Source organism: Kwoniella newhampshirensis, chromosome 2 (genome assembly GCF_039105145.1).
Source record: "Kwoniella newhampshirensis strain CBS 13917 chromosome 2, whole genome shotgun sequence".
NCBI classification, from domain to species: domain Eukaryota; kingdom Fungi; phylum Basidiomycota; class Tremellomycetes; order Tremellales; family Cryptococcaceae; genus Kwoniella; species Kwoniella newhampshirensis.
The window spans coordinates 1,616,850-1,640,032 of NC_089956.1; the positions used below are offsets into that span (position 1 = coordinate 1,616,850).

Here is a 23,183-nt window from a genome sequence, read left to right on the forward strand (position 1 = left end):
AGTGAGAGTGAGAGAGTAGTCCAGAGGCAGGGACCTCAGCACAGAGTAGGAGTGCGGTGAGTGCAGCAGGGTGGAGACTGGGAGCCACAGGTGGTGATGCTACGCTGGCATACACTACTATTGCACACCGTTACAGTGACAGAGAATTCGTACAACCAGGAAATTTCGGTGAGCCACATAACGCCGATGAAACGGAGTTTGGTGGCATATCAACGTGGCACTGTTCACCCTCATCACCCCTTAGTAGGGACTATAGCTGTAGGTGATCCGGCATGGTATGCATTGCTATTCGACGATGCGATGTCATCTTTCCCCCCGTCCCTACCCTCCATCTTAAATCCGGGTAAGAACAAATGTAGTTCGAAAAGAAATGGAAGAATGAAAATCTAAATTGAGACGTGAATCTGCGCCCCTCCCCTCCCGCAGGTATGTATCCTCAATAAGCCCGCTCTTCACCAACGAAATCCCTCCAAGACTTGACCTCGGGAGGGTTGAACCCTTCGACGTAGGGCAGCGGTGATTGATGGAACTTCTTCTGAAGTGTCTCTGTGAACAAGACGGCGAGCTTGGCATTGTTGATAAGCTACATTCATTATACGTCAGCTTCTATCCTGACCTGATATCACCAATAGAACGTAGTCACTCACAGGAATGCCAAAGTCGACAGCAGCTCGTCGAGAGGCGTAGTCCGCATCGGCAGTCGTAGCAGCCCTCGATCGACTGACGTTGATCACACAAGAGATCTCATTGTCCTCCAGGACCTCCCTCAACTTCCTCTTGTCTTTAACCGGGACAATGATCTTCTTGATGGCAAGGTAGGGTTGATCGTTCACGAATTGTTCAACCGCAGAGTCGTAGGTGTACAGTTTGAATCCAAGGGAGATAAGGTTGGCAGCGATGACGGGCATCTCTGCTCGAGAAATGTCGCCACCGAGAAGAATACCAGAGTTCTTCTTGGGAAGTTTGAAGCCGTTGACAGAGAGGAGAGCCTGCGGATTTTGTCAGCAGGCCATGAGCAGAAACAAGACTAAGTACTTACAGCCCAGTATGCCTCGTGAATGTCCTTGCCGAATGAGGCGACCTCACCAGTGGAAGCCATTTCTGCGAGGATATCAGTACTGACTCTCGATTCACAACAAGGTCACTCACCAACACCCAAGAAGGGGTCCGCACCAGGCAATCGAGTCCATGAGAATTGGGGAACCTTGATAGCGACATAATCCCTTTGTTCCTTCATCAAATCGACAGGCTCGGGAACATTCTCGTCCCTGTGACATAGCTGTCAGTCTGGTCATACCGCATGGTTGTACTGACACTCACATGATAGCGGCTGAGGCGACATCAATGAAGTTTTTGCCCAACACCTTGCTGACGAATGGGAAAGACCTCGAAGCACGCAAGTTACACTCGATGACCTTCAGCTCGGCGGCGTTTCCGTCAACTTCAGGCTTCCTAATGATTTGCATGTTGAAGGGACCAGAGATATCGAAAGCTTTGGCGACCTTCTCGGCGATCTCCTTGAGCCTAGCGAGATCCTTTTCGTGAAGAGAGAAGGGAGGGAGGACGAGAGTAGCATCACCGGAGTGGACACCGGCATTTTCGACGTGCTCAGAAACGGCGTGGATGAGGAGTTTACCCTTGTGGGCAACAGCATCAATGTCAATTTCTTGGGCGTTGTCGATGAATTGGGAGATGACGACCGGGTGGAGAGGAGAGACATCGGCAGCAGCGGAAAGCTTGCCCTCAAGCTCGGCCTCATCCCAGACAACATTCATGGCTGCTCCGGAAAGCACGTACGACGGTCGGATGAGTACAGGGTAGCCGACCTTGTTGGCGAACTCCTTTGCAGAATCGAGCGAAGTAGCCTCGGTCCATGCAGGCTGGTCGACACCAACGCTGTCAAGGATGGAAGAGAACTTGTGTCGGTCCTCGGCGTTGTCAATCTGTTCGGGATCGGTACCGAGAACGTTAACGCCGGTATGCTTGAGTCGAAGAGCGATGTTTTGAGGTAATTGTCCTGAAGAGGGGTCAGCTCTTTTCGATGTTTGAAGGCTCAATACTCGCCTCCGACGCTAACTACCACACCCTCAGCACCCTCGAGCTCGTAAATGTCCATCACCCGCTCCCAGCTGAGCTCCTCAAAGTACAACCTGTCCGCTTCGTCGAAGTCGGTTGACACAGTCTCGGGATTGTAGTTGATCATGATGGTCTTTTTCCCCATGGTTCGGATAGCCCTTGAGCATGTGACGGCACACCAATCGAATTCGACGGAAGAACCAATTCGGTAAACACCGGAACCGAGAACCATAGTTCCGTGCTCGTCGAATTCCAAGTCGTGGGTAGATGCATTATAGGTGGTATAGAGATAGTTGGTGTAAGCGGGGAATTCGGCGGCCAGGGTATCAATTCGCTTGACGAAGGGAGTGACACCGAAAGCCTTTCGGGCCGCTCGAACCTCATCCTCAGGCTTCTTCACGAGCTTGGAGATGTGCAAGTCAGAGAAACCAGTCTTCTTAGCAGTCATGAACATCTCCTTGGTGATTTGGTCGAAGGGCGTGTTCTGGAGTGTCTTGTAGACGTTGACGATGTTCTCGAGCTTGTACAAGAACCATTTGTCGATCTTGGTCAAGTCGTGGAGGTAGTCGACAGTGTAGTCAAGGTTGAGCATACCGTGAGCGATGGCGAAGAGCCGGCGGTCATTGTTTTCAGTCAAAGCAGTCTTCATGTCCTCGGGCTTCCAGTAAGCGTCGAAACCGTAGAAATTAGGATCGACTTGTCGAATAGCCTTTTGCAACGACTCCTCGAAAGTTCGGCCGATGGCCATGACTTCACCGACTGACTTCATTGCGGAGCCGACGTTTCGTTCCACATGTTGGAACTTGGCCAGATCCCACTTGGGGATCTTGGTGACAATGTAGTCGAGTGAAGGTTCGAAACAGGCAGTGGTAGTTTTGGTGACGGCATTGGGAAGTTCGGGAAGGGTATGGCCGAGGGCAATTTTGGCGGCGGTGTAAGCGAGGGGATAACCAGTAGCCTTAGAAGCGAGGGCGCTGTAACAAGAGTCAGCATGGGACAGCCTGGAGGCATGATGAGCTCACCTTGATCGACTGAGACGAGCGTTCATCTCTATGACTCGGTAGTCTCGGCTGACGGGGTCGAGAGCGTATTGAACCTGTAACTTCTTTAGCTCGGTACTGATGAAACAGCAAGTACTGCTTACATTGCATTCTCCGACTACACCGACGTGTCGCACAATTTTGATAGCAGCGCTTCGCAGCATGTGGTATTCGTCGTCGGTCAGGGTTTGTGAAGGAGCAACGACGATGGAGTCACCAGTGTGTGTACCAAGGGGGTCGAAGTTCTCCATGTTGCAGCAGATGATGGTGTTCTGTGTCGCATTGACGTCAGCACAACCTTGCTAGTATGACAGATGGACTCACATCAGCGGCATCTCGAACAACTTCATATTCAAGCTCCTTCCAGCCCTTCAAACTTTTCTCAATCAGGACTTGAGGACTCAATGACAAACTCTTAGCAGCAAGATTTCGAAGCTCTTCCTCGTCGTGAGCGAAACCTGAACCGAGACCGCCGAGGGAGAAGGCGGAACGAAGAATGATGGGGTAGCCGATCTCCTTGGCAGCGTCAAGAGCTGCCTGAATTGTAGAAACAGCGGTCGATTGAGCAGCGGGAATGTCAATCTCTTTGGGGTAGTCAGCTATGACCTAGCATCCAAGGTCCGACTTGACTCACCGTTCAAGGCTTGGACGAAGAGATCTCGGTCCTCGGAGACTTCCAGTGTCCTGATAGGAGTACCAAGGACCTTCACACCCAATCGCTCCAAAACACCCATCTTGTCAAGTTGAATACCGACGTTCAACGCCGACTGACCACCGAAAGTCAACAGGATACCGTCTGGTCGTTCCTTCTCGAGGACGTAAGCGACGTAGTCGGGAGTAACAGGCAGGAAGTAGATTTCATTGGCTAGGTGGTGAGATGTCTGAATTGTAGCGATGTTAGGGTTGATCAGAATGGTCTCGATATTTGATTCTCGAAGAGCCTTGATGGCTTGTGAACCTATAGTGATACGTTAGCAAGATACGGATCGTCAGGTGGAAGCTTGTCTGTGACAGCAGAATTGCCGAAGCCACAGACAGATGTCACTTACCAGAATAGTCAAATTCTCCTGCTTGACCGATACTCAGACCACCACTACCGACGACCAACACCTTCTTCACATCTGGCTTCTCCAGCTTTGGCAAAACTTTTGCGGATATCCGCCTAGCCAGCTCTGACGGTGAGTTGAGGGTAGGTTCTCCGTCGACTTGACCGAAAGAGCCAACAGCGGGAGCAGCGACGGCATAGGATCGAGTTTGGGCTGGGACTCGCCTAGCCGCCAGGGTGGGAACGGTCCGAAGGGGACGAACAGGAAGAGCGGAACGACAAAGGGGGACTGAGCGGAGCATGTTGGGCAGGTAGTCCTCGCGAGGTTGATATGAAGGCTTGAAGAAGGGTCGAGACCGCTGAGGGGAGGGAAGCTGGACTAGCCCTTGGGAGCAGCAGGGGAAGTAGCCCTTTTTCACCAGTATAGCCACCGAGCAATGGTGGGATATATGTCTTGTATGTCGTGGATGAAGAATGACCGATTAGAGAAGCCAAGCGAGATAAAGATTTGGTTACGTGCCGTTTGATTGAAGAATTCTGACTCTTTTTGACTCAAGTGGAAAAACCAAAAATCATGCCACGTGACCAGGGTTGCGAAATCAGCTCGTTATCGGGGGGAAGGAATGAAGGTGATAACAAAAACAAGCGATCGAGAGAATTGATCAGATGACGTGGATTATTGTTCAAGCCAAGCTGCCTGGAGTGTCGGGCTCAAACTCGGCTGATCAGTGAGTTGCCGGTTGATTATAATGAACGGGGACATTGCCACTTGGGCGAGACGATGGCCACTCTGACATGAGTTTTGACATCGATGCTATCGCACTCTGTATCTCACCTCCCTCCTCCTGACACATTCCTCTTTTCAATCACCCACAACGCCGGACCGAGGGCTCAAGGGGGGGAACTCTACTGGCGATATCAGCCGCCTTTCATCAGCACAACCAGGTGACTGGGACCTGAAGGGTTCACCGACAGTGCCGTTCCCATTTCAAGTCACGTTCCCGGCAGACTGGAGCTCGCATCCGACCAACTCAGACGGTTTTGCCTCTGACACGCACTACCTCCTGGCAAGGCTCGAGGACCGCAGACCGCTGATGGATCTCACTCGTTGCGCACAAAACTTCCTCTGCCATGTCTCAGCACTACTCAGACCTGTCATACCCCGCAGCCCAACCTCCACATGCACCTGCAGCTCCCGATCGACGACGAGTGGTCAGCTCCCCTCAACCTCAGCTGCCCCCGGGTGCGTTAGATCCTGTCATTCCTGGTCAGAGCCGTACAACCAGTACCTACACGGCTTCACAACTGCTGCCTCGGATGCCCAGCGGGAATTTTGACGAGTTTGGTCATTCGGTCCAAATCCATAGGACCGGTTCCTCGACGTCGCTACGAAGACCGCTTCCTACTCAACCTGTCCCTCCTCTTTCTTCCTCGGGATACCTCCCTCCCTATTCGATGCAACCTGCTATCACTCCTCTCACTCCAGGTTCAGGTAGTGTCGGATCATCTGGACGAAGAGCTCTTCCTACGCCTCCTTCTCTGACAAATCGAGCTTCATCCTCACGCCTAGCCGACCCATCTCCACCCCTCCCTCGGACCCGTTCCGTCTCACGGTCTCTACCAATCCCGCCGCCCGCTTCCAATAACAGAATAGTCTCAAGCTCTAGTGGTCCGACAGTTTCGGAAGGACCTCCCCCTCCTCCCCCACCTCGACCTTACAATTACAGCGCCGCTTCCAATTTTTTCTCTCCTGCTCACAATGACAGTATCCCTACACCCCCATTACCTCGTCACCCTTCGGAAAGAGTCACGTCTATCAAGAGCGAGACCCTACAGTACTCATCGTCCCCTATGTCCCCCTCGTCCTCTACTGCTGGTAGCTACTTTGATGGCTCAAACGGTCCTTCCCGCTCTACTTCGCAATCCCAGTCAGGATCGGGATCGTCTGCATCCGGACACGTCTCCAGAAACACTTCCCAGTCCACTCGCGAGTCCACTTTAGACACCCGTCCTACCAGCGTCTCTGAAGATAGTATCGATCACGACTCTTGGCTACCTATCCTGGAACGGTTTGGTGATCTGAGCACGGTCAACGAAGCCGTTGCTCTAAAACCGCCAGGTTCGGGGACATTCGGATCGTCACTCTCGACCGCTGCTGGTGATGTGACGAACGGGCGAGGCACACCAATGCAGAAGGACTGGTTTGCGGAACCTCCGCCCAGTCTTGGGAGACTGGATGGGAAAGGCTACAGGGATCGCGCAGAGAGTGGAGCCACCGTGATGCCAGGAACACCCGCTGCCGGTGATGTGAGGTCCTCGATACAAGACGGTCCTCTGGATGCACCTTTCAAATTAACTCAACAGGTCAGAACTCCCACAAACGAAACGTCAAGTGTGTCCTTCCCTGTACCTCAAGCAAGCCCGCCAGTCGAAGAAGGAACGTGGAGTAGTGGGGAGACGATACCGGTACCTGTGAATCGGGAAAGTTCAGATCGGAGTCAGTTCCCCACCTACAGTACACAGAGTAGCACTCCCGGTTCTCAGTCCATATCGAACACTGGAACACCTGATAACCCCCCCCGGCGTCAAGCTTCTTTTACATCCTCTCTGCACCCTGGATCCATCACATCCTTAGATCGCCGATCTACCGATCTATCTCCTTCCTGGACACAACAGACACAACAACCAGCACATTGGGTTGAGCGCAAACTCCAGATCCACCAAAGTCGACGGGATGAGCTTGATGATGACTCGATGCATGGCCCGAGCGGGTGGGAAGATGGCGACGAAGGATGGGAAGAGGAAGATGAGGAGGAGCTAGATGTGGATGAAGGAAGATTCTTCCAACCGGCTTTCCTGAGTGAAATGGCGTTGCAGTTGAGGGACAAGGTTGAGAGGCAACGGCTTATTAAGGCAGGGATAGCCTGGGTGGGCAGCTTTACGGGAAAGGACATCGTGGTATGTGGCCAGACCGAAATGAGACCGACTGAGGCTAAGATTGCGTTCCCTTTAGACTACCATACAAGGCCTTCTGCCTCCCCATACACGCAGCTCTGCTTCTGACAGGCGATTCGCTCTCATACTGGCGCAATCGTTACAGGATCAGCTTTGGTTCGTTGAGGTCGACTGGGATATCAAGCCGCTTCGCGATTCTTCCGACGATGTATTTCGTTTCATGGGCGAGATGGAAGGGATGGGTTCCGGCGGAGATGCTCTGACAACGGAGCTACCGAAAGGACTAATGACTATGGCTACCAGATGCTACTCCCCTTCTTGCACCAGCGACCGACGTTGCTACAGTCCTCGGTGTCCCTACAAGACAAATCCTGATACTTTCCTACCACGAGGGGAGAGCAATCCTTTACCCACTCCTGCGAGTATCCGGCAGCGCGAGGATTGGACGGAGGATGTGGACCCAATGATTTTGCGAGATCTGGACCAGCACCAGATAGCGCGACAAAACGTTATCCGACAGGCTCTCACATCGGAGATAGCCTACGAAGCGGATCTCACTGCAATGGAGAAGCTGTTCATCGATGGGTTGCGACAGGCCGACCCACCTGTCATTCCGGACGGGTATCGACGTGAACAATTCATTCATGAGGTGTTCAACAATGCCATGGAGTTAAGAGAAGCGTGCAGAAGATTGATCGAAGAGTTTACGATTAGGTTGAGGGAGCAACCGATCATCCTCTCGGTGGGAGATTTATTCTTACAAGCGGCGACGGAGTTTAGAAATATCTATCCGGAGTATACAGGGAGATTACCTCAAGCAGAAGCGGCTCTTATTAAGGAGATGGATGAAAATACGGATTTTCGACTTTTCATCGAAGTGTGTAGGGATAGGAATGCTACGAGGAGTGTCAAAGCTGACCTTGAGTTATAGCGCATCGTGAGGGAGAATGATCGCCGCAGGGACATCAGATACCTCATTACCCGCCCTTCAACTCAGCTTCAGCGTTACCCTGCGGTATTGGAAGGTATTCTGAATGCTACTGACCAGGATGACCCCGATCGCGAATTCCTCTATCAAGCGCTGCAGAGCATACAGAACATCTCATCTTTATCGCAACTCAAGCTATTCCACGCCAGTAAGGGACGCGGACCGGCAGGGAAGCTGCAATGGTATGATCTTGTAACAGAGGAGCAGAGAGCTGCAATGGAAAAGAAAGAGCAGAAGAGGCAGATGTGAGTAGCTTGTCGGCGACGACATTCTTGACGCTAACACTCTCAAATAGGCAAATTTGGGAATTGATACAGGGAGAAATGGAATATGTTGCTGATCTTGAGACTATTGAGACGGTATGTTTCCCATCATGGCAACAAGAATCTGCTGATGGAATACTACGGTAGCTATTCGTGAATGGCCTCCGAATGTCGGATCCAGCTGTCATAGACCGCAACCGTCTTGACGTGTTTCTTGACGAAGCGTTCCACAATTATCGTTCGCTTTTAGACGTCCATTCAAGGTTGCTCGAAAACCTTCAATTCCGTCAATTGGAGCAGCACCCGCATTTTGGCATGATCTCAGATCTGATTTTCGACGCTGCACTGAATTGGCAAGAAGCATACATGGAGTATGTGACGCATTATCCTATCGCGAAGGCAAAGGTTCAAGAGGAAGAGTCGAGGAACACGAGATTTGCGGCCTTTTTACAGGTCAGTGGGGTACACCCGCAGTGGAGATGTATGAGATGGTATGACAGGCTGCGTCACAAGCTGACAGAGCGACCTTAGACCTGCTTGAAAGACCCTTCATCTAACCGACAGGATATCTATCATTTCATCAACCGACCCATTCCCAGGTTACTGCGATACAACCTTTTGCTCGCCGACATTTTGAAATCCCTCAAGGAGGTTGGACCGCCTGATCACCCCGACATAGAGCAGATTCCTCAGGTTATGGAGGTGATAACGGACTTGGGTAAATCGACGCAAAAAGGAGTAGCAGTGAACGAATCGAAGGTGGAGCTATGGGGATTCCAACATACCCTCGATGGGAGCCGATTTGGTCCGAGATTGGTGAGTAGGCATACTGCACGTCCTTGCGTAGGTCAGCGAGCTCATAGAAGATCCGTGTCATAGGTCAAAGACCTCGATCTCGCCAATCCTATGAGAGAGCTGATTCACAAGGGCAAGGTGTTCAGACAACCAGAAGGATCTATCGGTGGTAGCTGGACTGAATTGATTGTTCTCTTATTTGATCATTACCGTGCGTTGACGATGACGGCAAATGCTTAGCGCTTCTCGCTGATCATACATTCAGTGGTTCTTGCTAAGCCGGAACGAGCATCGCGATCCTCCCGACGTGAAACCAGGCAGGTTCGGTATATCATTAATCGCCGGGTATGTTGTCTGTTGTTGATCCGACGTGGCACTTCGTATTGACAACCTTTTGTTTGCAGCCAATACCCCTCGAGCTTCTTTCCCTCGGACGCTTCTCAGAACCCCCTCGTCAACGTGGTGGTGGTCGGCTGTTCGGAGTCGGTGGTGGAGGCACATCCTCCTATGATCCGGTTATGGATGGCGCTATGGACCCGTCTCAGGCGGATAATAGGACGGTATATCCTTTCAGTATCTCGTTCATTGGACAAGGGCAGCTAGGAGGAAGCTATACGCTTTGGGCGGATTCAGCTGGTGCGAGGGAGGAATGGGAAGAGAAATTGCAGCACGCGAAGGTTTTGAGGAACGAGGTGAACGACGCGGGCAAGGTGAGCGTCGCGGGGTTGAAGCGCGAAGATATGAGCAATGAACGCTAATTTCTCCATCGCAGGTCTTCGAGATGAACCCGCTCAGTGTGGACACTTTCTACATGGCACCGAACTATGCCATGCCTCGAGACAAGGACGATGCGTTTACCGGTCGAGTTACTTGCAGTTGTCCATTCAGTAGGTCATTCAACCGGTATGACATGCTCCGTATTGACTTTGTATGACCACAGTGACGCAAGACAATCGAAAGCTCGTCGCAGTAGGATGTCAAGAAGGCGTCTGGATCGGTGTGCGAGGCGACCCGAAGTCACTCAGGAAAGTCTTGCATGTGAAATCGGTTATGAACGTTGCGGTCCTGGAGGAATTTTCAATGTTTTTGGTGCTTGCTGAAAAGGTCCGTGTTATCTAGCTGATTGTAGGCTATGAACGGGAAGGCTGACGCCGAACCGTTGCAGTCCCTCTTCGCATATCATCTGGAAGCTCTGGTACCGTCAGCTGGTCAGCGGCCCATCAAGACTGCTCCTGAACGGGTGTCAATCCCAAGAGAAGAAATATCGTTCTTTACTGTCGGTCGACTTGACGGTAGAACGCTAGTAGTGACTATGAAGAAGGAAACGGTAGGTCCTCACAAGATGAGAATTGGTAAACCCAGCGGAAAGCTGATCTTGAAATCATATTTTAGACCCAATCCGTATTCCGAATTCTCGAACCTGTCCTCAACAGATCGATGGACGACTCGAACAGACAACGTAGACCGTTTGGCTTCTTGGGAAAGACATCCGATTGGTTCAGACCGTACAAGATGTTCTACCTTCCTGCGGAAGTTTATGGTCTCCACTTCTTGAAGCATAAGATGGCAATAGTCTGTTCGAAAGGGTTCGAAATCATGGATCTTACCGAGTGAGTTCAGAGTCCAGCCAAGTCAATCAATACACAACCAACCCCGACAGGAGAAAGGGGAGATCGTTTTAAATAGGACCATTGCTGATCGACTTGTGTGCAGTCTGAAGGGAGGTAGTATCCCAATCTTTGATCCGGCAAAGACCCGAGAGAAGCCCATGTTGGCCGAGCTGGACAGGAAGTGTCAAGCTGGAAAACCGCTTGGAATGTTCAGATCAACCGAGACTGAATTTTTGCTTTGTTACGACAGTGAGTGGCGGAGACTCCCACCAACGTGGACGGATTGAACTGACTCGAATGGTTGCAGCGTTCGGTGTCTATGTTGATCGGTAAGCTGCCGCTTGCTCCACTAAACCGGGACAGGCTGGAGTGCTGACTGTATACGCACATACAGGCACGGCGAACCAAACCGTGATTGCCGAGCTATCGAATGGGAAGGTCGACCTGACAGTATTGCTTTCCACCCGCCTTACTTGCTATTGATCTCGGCGCCGTTCATTGAGATACGGCACATCGACACGGCGAGGTTGTTGCAGATCTACACGGGTAGTGATATCAGGTTAACGTGGGAGTGAGTGATGTTGAACTTTACTTTGCGGTAACAAAAGTGATGGAGAAGTTCGCAACCGCTAATCTAGCTTGATACAGCGGATCGGGTGGACAAAAGAACCCTCCAATCGACAATCCGGGCAAGAAGTGAGTAAATCTTGAACGGCTTGTGCCTACTACCAAGACTGACATGCATATCATCAGCGGATACGGCGAGGAGACCAAGATCCAAGAACCACAAATCCATATCTGCCAAAGGGCACATGATCAGAAAGTCGCTGGTAGAGGCGTGCAAGGTATCGGTCAGGTAGTGTGAGTCTGGCTATGATCGCCATTCACTTGTCTTCACCTTGCAACAGACCACCAATAATCGCAATCGTGATTGAGGCTGACCACCATCTTCCCGACAGCTTTGAGCTAAGCCCGACATTGCTACTCAACAATCCGCTTATGAACCCTTTCAATACCCACGACTCGAACTATCTTCCCCCGCCTCCCTTGACAAGTCAACTGACGCCCCAGATCAGAGTAAGTATTGCGTCTGATCCTTCCCTCCTGTAAAAGAACAATCGAACATTCTCTGATCATCCGGATGTTTCTAGCAAGCACGCCCTCCGTCAATCATGACGACTCACTCTAGTGAAGTGTTCCCTACACCTAATCCGAATCCGCATTACGGTCATAGTCGCAATAACAGTCATACGAACGGACATGGACAGGGATACGGTAGTGGCGGTGGCGGTGGCGGTAATGGATTTAGAGATAGTGGATATACCAACTTCCCACAAGCACAACCACATCAGCACGATTATGGTAATACCTCTTATGCAGGATACCAACAACATCAACAACAGCAACAGCAACAGCAACAGCAACAGCAACAGCAACAAAATGGGTATGGCGGAAGAGAAAGTTTGTATAGTTCAAGTACGGGTGGTGGAGATGGTTGGGAAGGATACGACGAGAGGAGATGGGATCAATCGTCTGGTCATTAAATTGAGAGTGTTTTCCGCGCCGGCCAGATTGGACCCTCTATCAATCTTGTATTTTGTAAACAGAAAGAAGTCAACAGTCAAAAGTCAAGCGAAGGCTTGAAGACGTACAGTATCGATAGACATCACCTCATGACACCGTTTGTGCGCGGTGCGCTGGAAAGACAGAAAGAAGCGTCTGCACTGTACTTGAGATACATCACTTTGGGATCAAATAAGTCGCTACACTAGATTAAAGAGATACTACCAGCTACCAACTACCACTTTATCGCCTTTACGAATGTTCGAGACACCCGGTTTAAAGATCGCGTCGGTGGACGTATTGACCTGTGGACTCTTGGAAGACCAAAGAGTGGGGACCACCGGTGTCGAGGTCTTTGTGTGACTGGCCTGGGGAAGAGTGAAGAACATGATTAGTTGCTTTGGACCTCTGTCGGTGAGGGAGGAAAAGTTCAGACTAACCGTTGTGAGAGTGAGAACCCTGTTCGGCGGTAGATGAACCGGTCTTGGAACCAGAGTGGCCGGCACCAATACCGGCAGCTCCGACGCCAGCAGCACCGACACCAGCGGCAGTGCCACCAGCAGCGAGACCGTGACCAGTTCCAGCGCCGGCACCAGTAGTGGAACTACCGCCGTAACCGACACCACCGGCCGTGGACCCGTCACTGGGTCCAACACCGCTACCCCTCTCACCGCCAACACCTGGAACTTGGCCCTGGCCATAACCAGCAACACCTTCACCTCGAGTCAGAGGTGCGGCGACGCCTGCGTCGGCACCTGAGTGACGAGAGTGGGAGTGGGCAGCACCACCGGCAAGAGCTCCGGCGCCGGCAGCAGTACCGGCAAGAGCGGCATCTCGAGGTCCATGAGGGTGAGATCCGGTACCGGTAGAACCGCTGTGGAGGTTCTCGGCGAGAGGTCCGACACCTGCACCGGTTGAATGGGCGTTGCCTAAAAATTGTAAAGAAAACGTTGTCAGAAAGAGGATTCAATCGGTCGATTTAGATCACAATCATTCTACGAAGGATATCGACTTACTCTCACCGGTCAGAGCATCTCGGGTTCCAGTTCCGGCATAGGCACCAGAGACAGTCTCCTGTCCGGTAGTACCGTGCGAGTGGTGGTGGTGCGAGGAGGAGTGGTGGTGTTCACCATCCAGAGCACCAGTGATGCCGGAACTGACATTTCCTCGACCTGATCCAATTCCAGTTCCCATGGCCCCGCCCCTCTGTTCACCCTCGAAATGGTCGAGCGAGTTGTCAAGTTTACCGTGGCCGTGGTGACCGGTAGTGGAGGAGCCATAGGGTTCTACACCGCCAGAAGGGGGAGAGGTAAATTGGGTGTTTGTGGTTTTGGGGATACCGGCCGAAGCATGCTCACCGCCTACACCGCCGTTGAAGCCTGAAGATCCGCGCTCTTCAGCTGCGAACTTGCCGGCTTGGGTGTTGGCCGATGTGGGGATACCGTGCTGTCAAAGGGTGTCAAAAAAGGGATCATATCAGTCTGAGGTCAATTCACAGTCACATTCACATTCACATTCGCAGTGTGGTGAATAGAAATAAGAGGCAAGATGAGATGGGATAAATGCACTCACCCCGCCGGAAAGACCGGTACCACGTCCGTGTTCACCAGAAGGTGTCGCTCCGATAGGTGCTCCGAGATCCATGTTGATTGATTGATTGATTGATTGATCGGTGTATTGGGTTGATTGGGTGTGATTGAAAGTGTGAGGTCGTGTTGTGTTTTGTATTGGAGAAAGAATGCGAATGAATTGATGATATAGGTGGCGCGATGGCCTGCAGAACTGGCAGTGACAGGAAAGAAAAGATGGGGATGATCTAGTACGTCATGGCACCGGACCAATACCAGGAAATGATGACATCTGCTGCCATCATTTTATTATTGACACACACACACACACACACACACACACACACACACACACACACACACAAATCGCAGCGATGGACGGCCTCCACCACTTGTGGTAAGAACTTGCAGTTGCGGTGATGGTGAACACCCCGGTGCGTCATACTCCAACCTTCCGTTTCATTCAGGGAATTACACATGCAGACGTCACTGGCGCAGATCACTTGTCTGTCTGTCTGTGTGTGTGGGTGCTGCATTTGTGGCACATCACCCCGTCGGTCCAATTGAGCATGAGCATCAAGAGAGGTACATACGTATACGACGCAAGACGGACCTATCGTTTGACCATCAAGCAGTTTCAATTCCCACAAGATGCACTCATGAAACATTACATATGTGTTTGTTATACGGAAACACGTCACTATGGCTACAGGCAACTGACCAGAATTTTGTATGACTCATTCACTACATGGCCAAACCCACATCCTGACGACTGCCGCTCATATCCCCATGTCGTCGCACAACCCTCCAATCAGTCTCTCTTCCACCTACAGGGTACTCCCTCTCGAGGATCCTACCAGTCAGACCGCCCCCAAAGACCCTCTTGGCTCCTTGTGTGAGCCCGCTGACACCTGTGGTACTACCGCTTCTGGCGCCGCTCTCTTCGGTCATAGGCTCAAGTCCAGGCAGAGCGGGTCTTCTAATCTCCCTCACTTCCTTGGGACCATTGTTGAACGTGTCTTGGCCAAGGATCGCGATGGCCGCTGCGTCACCCTCGACCTCGTGCCACTTTCCGGTAAGAGGTGAAAAGATCCGGTGAAGGGTTGGGAGTCGGATGGGATCGGTATCGTGAATGGGTTGGATCTTGGGGCTAGGACGGAAATCAGCTGGAGCGTCCGCGCGTGAAGCCCAGTTGCACTCACTAGATGTGGTATTTATGAATCTCCCGGTTGATTACGATACAATACTCGTTGATCTCTTTGCGGTAGATAGTTTCCTGTGTGACCAATAGTCAGCCGCCACCCATTATCGCTGTTCGAACCATCCGACTCACCTTGATGACGGGCTCCAACCATTGCGTCTCGACGTCTACTGTATCAGGTTTGCCTATAGCATTCTCTAAGCCAACAGCGCTGAACCATTGTCTACCTTGTGGGTTCAAGGAACCCCTCTCTGCTCTCCTTCTCGACGATTCAGTCAACAACTTCTCCACCATCGCCAACCTTTCTGCCTCCAAAGCGGGACTATGGGGCTCAGGAAGGTACGCTGAATCGAGAGACTTCACTGGTGTGAAGCCTGAAGCGACTTCCTGCCTGGCGAGATAGGCAGCAATATATTGTGATGGACTGAGATCAGGTTCAATCTTTGGGAGAAGTTCGACTCTTGCTCTCCTATCGTTATCGAATCCTTGACCTTGACCCAGGTTCCCAGCCCTGCTTCGGTCGGTCAGCTGGATACCCTCGAACGGCTTGATAAGGTCAGGATCGTAACCTTGAGTTCGATCTGTGCCTGACTGGGTTTGGCGTGGGAAGGTGTCGTAGTCGTTTCGTTCATCGTCATCCTCATCACTATACGATGACCCATCGTCACTGATATTTGCTCCGTTTCCTGGTAATCTTGCCGCCCGAGGGTTCAGACTAGTAGCCCGCTTTGGAACTTCAACAGATCTTCTTCCACTTGTCCTTCTGGAAGTTGATTCAGAACCGGGGTCTTGTTCGCGCTGCGTGAGGCTGTCGACATGTCCGAATCGACCATGAAGCCCTTGTTCGTCTGATCTCGGTGGTCGCGAAGACGAGGGGATGATACCAGGTCTGTCATCGCCGGAGCCAAAGACGGCTGCTCTGTTGACGCTGGTGACGTGAGGCATAGGAGGTGGAGAGGTTTGATCTCGTGCAGGACGAGAAACCGAATGTCTGTCGGGACTACGAGGAGGGACAGGAGGGGTGAAATCGTCGTCGCCGGGCACGGTCAAGCCACTGTGGTGGGGAGGGACTGGAAAGGTGGACGTATTGGGAGCCTCGCCTCCCGTTGAGCGAACTTCTGGCACTGGAGGGAGAGGTTTGGCTGACGGCATTGTTCCTGGAGCTTGATGGGCTAACAGCGACGAAGGCGAAGTGTAGTTTATTGTCGCGGGAGGAGGGTTGTTGACGTTTGATGAAGTGGTAGGGAGATCTGGTCGATGGGATTCATCGACAAAAGGAACTTGATGACCGGTATGATCCCTTCCGTAGTCGATGTAGCCTGAGGGATTTTTGTCGATGAGGACTACATCTTCGTCCGAGCGATCTATCGGTCCGCCTCCCGAACCGACACCGAAGCCAGAAGCTGCACCGATAGGAGGGAGCTGGGGAGGACCCGAGTCTGCTAGCTTCGATCGCGTAGGAGTGCTGAGAGAGGTCCTGGAAGGCGTGGGTGGATCATTGTTGGCGAATGTCGGACTGGAGGACTGCACCGGCGATGCTTGTTGACGAGAGGACGGTGAGGTGGGCGATGGTGGAGCCGATGTGGAGTTGGCCGACGACGTTGATGGGGTTTTTCGATGTCTGAACTTGGAGAGCAAGGATGGCATGGCGAGCAAAGGAAAACGACTCTTGATGACAGGAGAGGTTCAGAGAGTGATCGGATTGGATGGTTGGACTTGGTGCAGTGATAAGGAAAAGGGATGGGGTAATCAAAGCTGGTCCGCTTAGCTTGGGTCTGATATTCTTTTCTCCTACTATACCTTACTGAAATGATACGATGGCAGCTTGAGGATGGCGGTATAGAAGAAAGGGGGACACACTTTGTCTGGTGTCAGTGGCGTAGAGTGGGTAGCGCAGAGACTCAGCGGTCAAAGAGTACGTACGTACAGCCTGACGCGGTAAGTGAGTTAGCGAGCGATACTTGACCTTTCGAGACGGGACCCCGCGTTCTGTGACGTCGATCAGGGCAATCTGGATGAGATTCCTGTAAAAATTACGTCGTTGTACTGTCAGGGTCCCTTGATCATAAAGATTTACATCGGATCAGTCTCTGTTGGTAGAAATAGAAAAAAGTGGAAATCTCAACCTTTGTCATCATCATCATCGGTCATCTGGCCGTCCCATGAATCGTCGTCATACTGTAATCTCTCCACATGTTTCTCTTTGTGTCAGGACCCTGGGTTTGTCTCGAGAAAGGAGGAGAAGAAGAACGTGGTCCAGACAGTGCGAACAACGAGGATCGTCCATCGACGTCATATGCCTGGTACTTGTAACATGTAAAACTACCACCACCACAAACCACTCGATCGTCACTGCCCAACATTTCCCCAGACCTCGTTTAAGGCACTCTCCTTCTCGGTCTGTGTCTTGCGTGACATGGCGTTATATACACTCACCAGGAAATACAGTACATGTCTGACCGCAGGGTAGAAGGATAAGCGGGACAGACGAGAGATCAAGTGACGTAGATCATCCTTGATTGGTGCAGGGAAACAGCTCGCACAGAGGAGATATTCCTACCTGCTGCGAAGGTGCCGTACGACTACCCTTTTCCCATTCCATCCCAGCCTATCATTGTTCGACATCGCTCTTTTGTCCCTAGCATGACGGGCATCTCGACCCTAAACCTTAGTTTCCTCTCTGTGTGGTGGACTACTTGCTTGTCTCAGTGTGAAGAGGGAAAGAGGGGGGAAAGAGGAATGGGACTGGCGGCATGACGTTATTCTTACCTCTCTGTCCACCGGGCATCTCACGGTTGTATGCTGGGTTCAGCATGTAATATCGTCATTTCTCCAAAAGCACATTTCTGGAAAACATCGTCATCGTCATACCTCGACTCTTCTGTCTAGGATCCTGAGATCATCACCCACCGACTCACCCCGTCACCATCCAAATTAAACGTTTATATACAACCCCTTTCGATCCAAACCGACGACGTTTTCTCTTCCTCCTCTTTCTCAATAAACACAACAAGACAACAACTCCTCAAAAACTTTCCACTTTCAACCCACCCCAACCCCATCAAACAAACAAGCAATCACAATGTCCGGTATCACTCAAGGCGTCAAGGACTTTATCAAGGGCTCTCACCAAGCCGACTCCACAGAGGTGCGCTTGGTCATGCTTCTCACACTTGCTTCCACGTTTTTCTGACTTTTGCTTTCCATCCCGTTCAGGTCTGCTCTGAGGTCGCTCCCGAGGTCGTCAAGGAGTACGTCAAACCCACCGAGCGAGTCGAGGTCGCCGAAGCCGTTGACCGAGAGAGGCACATCCACCACCACCAAGTGAGTCATGGTCGATCTTCACCACCTCTTTCACACGGCCGACGCTGACATGCCTTTTCCTTCTTCTTTCTAGCACCGAGTCCAGCCCATTGCCGACAAGCGAACTCTTGACACTCAACATGTCAACGCTACCGGCGAGGCTGTGATCCGAGAGCACAAGGAGGAGATGCTCCCCGAGCACCAGGCTAAGCTGCAGGAGCAAAGGACTCTCCACCACAACGAGCAACGAGTTGCCGACGTCGAGAGGACCAATGTCAACCTCGGCACCCACGTCAACGAGCACGAGCACCACCACATCCACGAGACCAGTGAGTTGTCTCCATACAGAACCTCTCAGTCTAGAGCTGACAGTACACCTGCTTCTCTCCAGTCCAACCCGTCATCCAGCGAGAGACCGTCCAACCCACCGTTGTTCACCACACCGCTGCCGTCCACGAGAAGATCCACGACGCACCCATCGTCCACGAGATCACCACTCTCCCCACCATCTCCCACGCCGACTTCCTCAAGCAGAAGGAACACGTCGGTCCCCACTCCCACCAGGACAAGGACCACTCCCACCAGTACTACGAGGGTGCTCCTCGAGTCGGCGGCGGCAAAGAGACCACTCTTTAAGTGAGCGTCTGGTAGCTTAGCAATAGTAGATAATCGATTATATTGAGAGAAGGCCGACCAAGAGAAGAAGCAGTTGATACGATGTAGCCTCTATTGAATATGTATGACGTATGTTCATGTCCTAGTTGCTCATATCGCTGTTCATTTGGAATTCGAATTGTAGCTGCAAAGTCCGTCTCGGCTAACTGCAGAAAGTCAGATGGTGACTAGGAGGGAAATGTGCGCGCTGGCCGTCATGAGGACCCTAATAGGAAACAGCTCCGGCTAGACTAAAGTGACTCAATAGCACCTAGCGAGCTGGCAAATGTCAACAATCTATCGTTGGAGACGAGGTAGGCTGTCGAGGAAGCAGCTTGCTATGGTACTCCCGCACTCACACTCCATCAGCTTTCTTTTCATCGTCTGAACGTCCAAGTGCATACGCATATCTCGTATGAATTCTTTTCATGGAGCGTGAGTCTTGGATGATACGGACGGGATCAATTTCATCCTCATATTAGGACGCGTCTATGAACATGGAATGCACGGAATTGTCTTAAGCTTCTCGCGTTCAGTTGATCGATACGCTTTTTTCTTCTCCGCTCTTCTTCCTCTTTCAGCTCTCTACTCCAAGATCTGAACCGTGATCACAGTCTATACATCACCAGACTCGCTCCTCCCTTTCTGTTCATCCTTCCGTCCATCCATCGGAACACGCGCACGTCCCCTCTCGCACGGATTCCGACCACAAAAGTACACGCCCAAGGCTTCGCGTGTATCAACGCTCCTATACCAGTACCTGCGTGCGATCTACTCGCCCGACCCAACGCAACTCTCACCCCGTCAGTGTGCCGCACGATGCCACCCAAGGGAGCGACGTCCCATCCACCCAAACCACCTCCGGACGCCCCGCTCTCAGCAGCTGCTCAACAGCAGAAAGCGAACTCGGCAGGGATATCAGAGTATGAACTGCCAAAGACTAATCTGACGAAATTGGCCAAGGGATCAGTGAGTGATCTCGCCCCTGCTGAGAAGACCACAAAATGGGAGGATGCAGTGAGGAACTAGTTCTCTATCCCACCGAAGGGGGAGTATCTTGACCTTTTCGACGTTGTGATCCTTTGCGGTCAACTGTCGGCTGGTCCTCCCCAGAAATTGGATGTCGGTCCATCGATGTCAGACAGCGCTGAATGTTTGATGGTGGAACATGTGATGAAGCTGTGGGATGTAGATCGTTTCAGGAAATCATATGGGTTCCACACACTGACATACTGCGCCTCGAAGATACCTGATAATGTCAAGATGCAACAGGATGTCGTCCTGGCTTTACTGCGAGGATCGACAATGTTCATTTCATATTTGAGTGAGTTAGCAAACGTCCCTTGCCTTCCTATATCTTCGCTTCCGACACACTTGTGCTGAGCATGCTATGGGTGCGCCACAGCCGCTGCGTGAGTGAAATTCGATATTCTCGATCGACGCAAATTCACCCCTCAGTTCCTGACAGTCGTCGAGGAGGTGAGCAAAGCTGACATTACCTTTGTCACTTTAGCGCCCATGACCAAGCGATAGATCGATCCGGCAAGACGATTACAGCTTCCGACGTTATCAAAGCCATCACAGAACTGGATTTCGGACCCGCAGACGCTCTGGTCCCGTTACTGGAACAAGAACTGGCAGGTGGGTAGAGGGAAATTGCCATTGGCAAAGATGAAAAAGACTGATTGTATTCTGTCGTTCCTGCTCCCGCTATCCAGCCTATCGAGCGAATGTGCAACGTGCGAAAGCGGCGAAGAAACCATCTGGTCCAGGGCGTGGAAAAGGACCCCGTAAATCTACAGGTACGGTGCAAGGCGACGATGTTGAGATGGGAGAAGGAGAAGGAGAAGAAGACGAAGACGACGGACTTGAAGTTGAGGGCGAAGGTGAGGGTGGTGAGGAAGAAGAAGAAGGTGGTGAAGGTGGTGGTCTCGGTGGGGATGAGAGCGAGCATGATGAAGAAGCTGGATAGGTACCGGATATTTTTCTCTCGTATCGGTATGTGACGTAAAAACTAGAATAGACATTCACAGCATTCCACACAACCCAACATCTCACAACAACAACAAAGACCACAGCATCCCGCAGCTGTGGCGGCTGCAGCTGTACCTGCGCCAACTCCGTTGTTCTGCTGCTGTTGTTGTTGTTGTTGTTCGTAGGATCGTTGATAGGCATTGACATTCGGGTCAGAGGTCATACTTTGAGGTGGAACATATTGGTTGATTTGGGCCTGTGGTTGTTTGTCAAAGACAGCGTCCCGGCGAGGTCAGCTTATCATCTAGAGACTGTGGGAACGGGGAGGGCAAGGATGTGCTGAACGACAAGCTTGGTCGACGAAATTAGGTCGGGGGCGCGGTGACTCGGGTAGATGGGAGATTGGAGGAGACATACAGGTGGAGGAGCCTGTTGACTGCGGTAAACATCGAAGGATCGTCAGCTACGACCTCACCGGCTCATGTCAATCACGAGCCATGAAGCGATGACCGTGGAGCCGAGTTCGACTGTCCAACTACTCACGCAGCATAATCCTGAGGCGGATAACCCCCTTGACCGGGGTATCCAGGTGCAGGACCTTGATACGGCTGTTCGGCGTAGTATTGGTTCGCTGACATCGTTCGGAAGCTGTGAACTATCAGGATTATGTCTGACAATATGAGTGTAGATAAGTCGGTCAGGAAGCACTCACATCGCGTCAGCTTATGAGTGAGCTTGTCTATGTGAGAGGGAGAAAACAAGGGAAAACAACACAAACGAGTGAGGTATGGGCAAGTATATGTGAGATCGATCAACGCTTGCGGACTCTTGACACTCGCACGGACCATGTCCATTCGATAGACTGCGCAAGACACGAAACAAAACGGACCTCCACAAAGGAGACATCAAAAAGAGGGGGACAAGGATCAAAGGGCGTTCGATCAATACACTTTGTCACTGCGCGCCGCAAGAGGCACTTCATCTCTCGGACTGAAAGTGGGATCGAGGACGATCACCATGAGTGACGAGCAAGAAGAAGCTTGCGTGCGATGTGCGATGAAATCGCATTCGGTCCACGCCAGCTTTCTTATACCTTTTCCCAAAGGATGCAAGCGCGATCAGGGGCCGGCAAAGAGAACGACTGAGATCAGCTTGCATGCTAAATCTTCTTTTTCACTGCATTCACATCCTGACTCCTTCCCTCGAGTTGCCTTGTAGCCCGGATCTACTCTGGCTTCACCTTCCCGACAACGTTGTATCTCTACGTGTGTCGAAAGGTTTTGGTGAGCTCGCCTTTCCCTTCGTACGACTTGACCGATTGTCGCCCAGCTCACCTTTTCAAAGAACGATTCCCACTGATTGAGGGTGTTCATCTGCGTCTCGTTGAGCGAGGAGTAGTCTGGGACTGCATCTGCAGCGTCGAGTGAGGACATGCCTGAGTTAGTTACCAAGAGGGTATCATTCAGTATTGCCATTCATGACTCTGTGACAGTATGGATATGACAGCTCACCCAGACCCTTGCTCGCATCTTTACCGGCAAAGATGTTGTATCCCCTGCCCTTGCCGTACATCTCGGGTTTGGCAGTGACGTCGAAGACTCGTCCTTTGATAGCGACGTAGATGGGCTTGGAAGGGTCTGATCCGTCGTATTGCGAGAGCTGAGAGGGGGTTATGGGGTCGTCCTGGTGACAAAATCATGTGCGGGTATCAGCTGATAGGCTCGATAATCTCTGGGCAAAGTAGGCGGAAAGGAACATCACTGCTGGTTGATGCGTAGTGCGTGGACATTCTCCTTCCCACCCGACATACCTTAGGAGGAGCGAGTTCTGTAGAAGGAGCAGACATGATGGATGCAGCCTATATCCCATAGAATGAAATTAGATCAGCACTCCCCGGTAATTGGATGGAGGATGTGGATCACTCACAGCTTGTGCGACCTTTCCTTTACTGCCTTGAGCGTTCACGCTATGTGCGACTTCCTTGACCTGTTCGGTGACCTGTCCTGCTGTTCGATTGGATCCGGATCCGGATCCGACTGCGAAGAGGGCGGCGACGGATACTCCGATAGCACCGGCGACTAGAGCGGGGGTCGATGTGAGCGTCTCGTACCACGAGTTTGGGGATGACATGCAGTGAAAGAAGACACG

General features: G+C 51.7%; 8 protein-coding genes across 8 annotated transcripts; 3 read left to right on the forward strand and 5 right to left on the reverse strand.

The window, feature by feature from the left end:
• Positions 1–436: 436 nt before the first annotated feature.
• IAR55_001283 (carbamoyl-phosphate synthase arginine-specific large chain) lies at positions 437–4,463 on the reverse strand (the record flags this gene model as incomplete). Its single annotated transcript, XM_066944410.1, has 11 exons — positions 437–583; positions 648–989; positions 1,040–1,101; positions 1,150–1,268; positions 1,321–2,017; positions 2,065–3,050; positions 3,099–3,172; positions 3,221–3,388; positions 3,441–3,700; positions 3,751–4,074; positions 4,166–4,463. The coding sequence occupies 11 exons, from the start codon at positions 4,461–4,463 to the stop codon at positions 437–439; spliced, it is 3,477 nt and encodes a 1,158-aa protein (XP_066805611.1).
• An 829-nt stretch (positions 4,464–5,292) lies between these two features.
• On the forward strand, positions 5,293–12,316 carry IAR55_001284 (uncharacterized protein; the record flags this gene model as incomplete). The annotated part of the gene is made up of 20 exons (XM_066944411.1): positions 5,293–7,119; positions 7,175–7,993; positions 8,048–8,349; positions 8,400–8,463; positions 8,515–8,820; positions 8,899–9,183; positions 9,247–9,373; positions 9,428–9,507; positions 9,567–9,872; positions 9,935–10,049; positions 10,103–10,266; positions 10,328–10,489; positions 10,555–10,772; positions 10,876–11,021; positions 11,080–11,101; positions 11,167–11,343; positions 11,421–11,468; positions 11,526–11,633; positions 11,732–11,849; positions 11,924–12,316. The coding sequence occupies 20 exons, from the start codon at positions 5,293–5,295 to the stop codon at positions 12,314–12,316; spliced, it is 5,787 nt and encodes a 1,928-aa protein (XP_066805612.1).
• Positions 12,317–12,611: 295 nt separating this feature from the next.
• On the reverse strand, positions 12,612–13,979 carry IAR55_001285 (uncharacterized protein; the record flags this gene model as incomplete). The annotated part of the gene is made up of 4 exons (XM_066944412.1): positions 12,612–12,703; positions 12,776–13,264; positions 13,352–13,781; positions 13,908–13,979. 4 exons carry the CDS (start codon positions 13,977–13,979, stop codon positions 12,612–12,614), a joined length of 1,083 nt encoding a protein of 360 aa, XP_066805613.1.
• A 668-nt stretch (positions 13,980–14,647) lies between these two features.
• IAR55_001286 (uncharacterized protein) lies at positions 14,648–16,751 on the reverse strand (the record flags this gene model as incomplete). Its single annotated transcript, XM_066944413.1, has 3 exons — positions 14,648–15,053; positions 15,106–15,179; positions 15,237–16,751. The coding sequence occupies 3 exons, from the start codon at positions 16,749–16,751 to the stop codon at positions 14,648–14,650; spliced, it is 1,995 nt and encodes a 664-aa protein (XP_066805614.1).
• A 1,435-nt stretch (positions 16,752–18,186) lies between these two features.
• On the forward strand, positions 18,187–19,043 carry IAR55_001287 (uncharacterized protein; the record flags this gene model as incomplete). Its single annotated transcript, XM_066944414.1, has 4 exons — positions 18,187–18,252; positions 18,321–18,428; positions 18,502–18,736; positions 18,799–19,043. 4 exons carry the CDS (start codon positions 18,187–18,189, stop codon positions 19,041–19,043), a joined length of 654 nt encoding a protein of 217 aa, XP_066805615.1.
• An 837-nt stretch (positions 19,044–19,880) lies between these two features.
• On the forward strand, positions 19,881–21,033 carry IAR55_001288 (uncharacterized protein; the record flags this gene model as incomplete). Its single annotated transcript, XM_066944415.1, has 5 exons — positions 19,881–20,030; positions 20,307–20,385; positions 20,467–20,473; positions 20,575–20,702; positions 20,780–21,033. The coding sequence occupies 5 exons, from the start codon at positions 19,881–19,883 to the stop codon at positions 21,031–21,033; spliced, it is 618 nt and encodes a 205-aa protein (XP_066805616.1).
• A 302-nt stretch (positions 21,034–21,335) lies between these two features.
• IAR55_001289 (uncharacterized protein) lies at positions 21,336–21,673 on the reverse strand (the record flags this gene model as incomplete). Its single annotated transcript, XM_066944416.1, has 2 exons — positions 21,336–21,471; positions 21,579–21,673. 2 exons carry the CDS (start codon positions 21,671–21,673, stop codon positions 21,336–21,338), a joined length of 231 nt encoding a protein of 76 aa, XP_066805617.1.
• Positions 21,674–22,260: 587 nt separating this feature from the next.
• Positions 22,261–23,165, reverse strand: IAR55_001290 (uncharacterized protein; the record flags this gene model as incomplete). The annotated part of the gene is made up of 5 exons (XM_066944417.1): positions 22,261–22,296; positions 22,370–22,470; positions 22,547–22,718; positions 22,846–22,893; positions 22,962–23,165. The coding sequence occupies 5 exons, from the start codon at positions 23,163–23,165 to the stop codon at positions 22,261–22,263; spliced, it is 561 nt and encodes a 186-aa protein (XP_066805618.1).
• Positions 23,166–23,183: the final 18 nt, after the last annotated feature.